This window comes from Buceros rhinoceros, unplaced genomic scaffold (assembly GCF_000710305.1).
Source record: "Buceros rhinoceros silvestris isolate BGI_N320 unplaced genomic scaffold, ASM71030v1 scaffold8133, whole genome shotgun sequence".
In the NCBI taxonomy this organism is placed as follows: Eukaryota; Metazoa; Chordata; class Aves; order Bucerotiformes; family Bucerotidae; genus Buceros; species Buceros rhinoceros.
The window spans coordinates 24,508-25,163 of record NW_010401754.1 but is presented as its reverse complement, the minus strand read 5'-3'; the positions used below and the strand labels follow the sequence as shown (position 1 = coordinate 25,163).

At 37.7% G+C, this 656-nt stretch overlaps 1 protein-coding gene across 1 annotated transcript in view; it reads left to right on the top strand.

Moving 5' to 3' along the window:
- Positions 1-656, top strand: part of ANO10 (anoctamin 10) — a 19,444-nt gene that overhangs the window by 13,102 nt on the left and 5,686 nt on the right. The window contains exon 8 of the mRNA XM_010132376.1: positions 65-247. Coding sequence (XP_010130678.1) covers positions 65-247 — 183 coding nt within the window. The remainder of the gene's footprint in view (positions 1-64; positions 248-656) is intronic.

The following is a 656-nucleotide window of genomic DNA, read 5'->3' as shown; positions in this document are numbered from 1 at the left end:
GAAAAAATCATAGGTTTTTTCCAATTTTTTTTATTTTTTTTTTTTTTTTTTTTTTAAACTTAAGAGCTTGGCCACTTTGCTGATAACTTCGCAGATCCTTAATCAGTTTGCAGAATCCTTGCTTCCTTACTGGCTCCAAAAGACACATAAGAAGAGGATGAAGAAACACACGTCTTCTCTGAAAATGGAATCAGACCTGTCATTAGTTGAACAAGTCAACTTGGAGAAGGAAATGGGCACCTATTTTGTATGTTTTACTGCTGTAAAAGAGTTAAGTCTTTTGAGCTGTAGTTGTCAGAGATATCAGCCTATGCAACCTAAAATTTGTGGCTGGCCTAGCAGCTTATTTTCAGCTTCATCAATTTTGCTGGTAGTGTGGTTTATATAGCTATATGGTGTACTGCATCAAGAATCCAGTACAGTGCAGGATCCCAGTTACACCACAATGAAGTGGTAGGAATGAACAGCTGAATCTGGAGCTACCTAACCCTGTATTGCTGGAAGAAATATTTGTGTAATATGCCCTTAATCTCCGAGGGTAGCTGGAAAACTACCAGGATGAGTAGCCTGGTATAAGGATGGAGTGGGGCTGTTTGTTTTGTTATTTTTTTCAGTGATACTGGTTTACACTGTCAATTAAACTATAACCTGAAAGA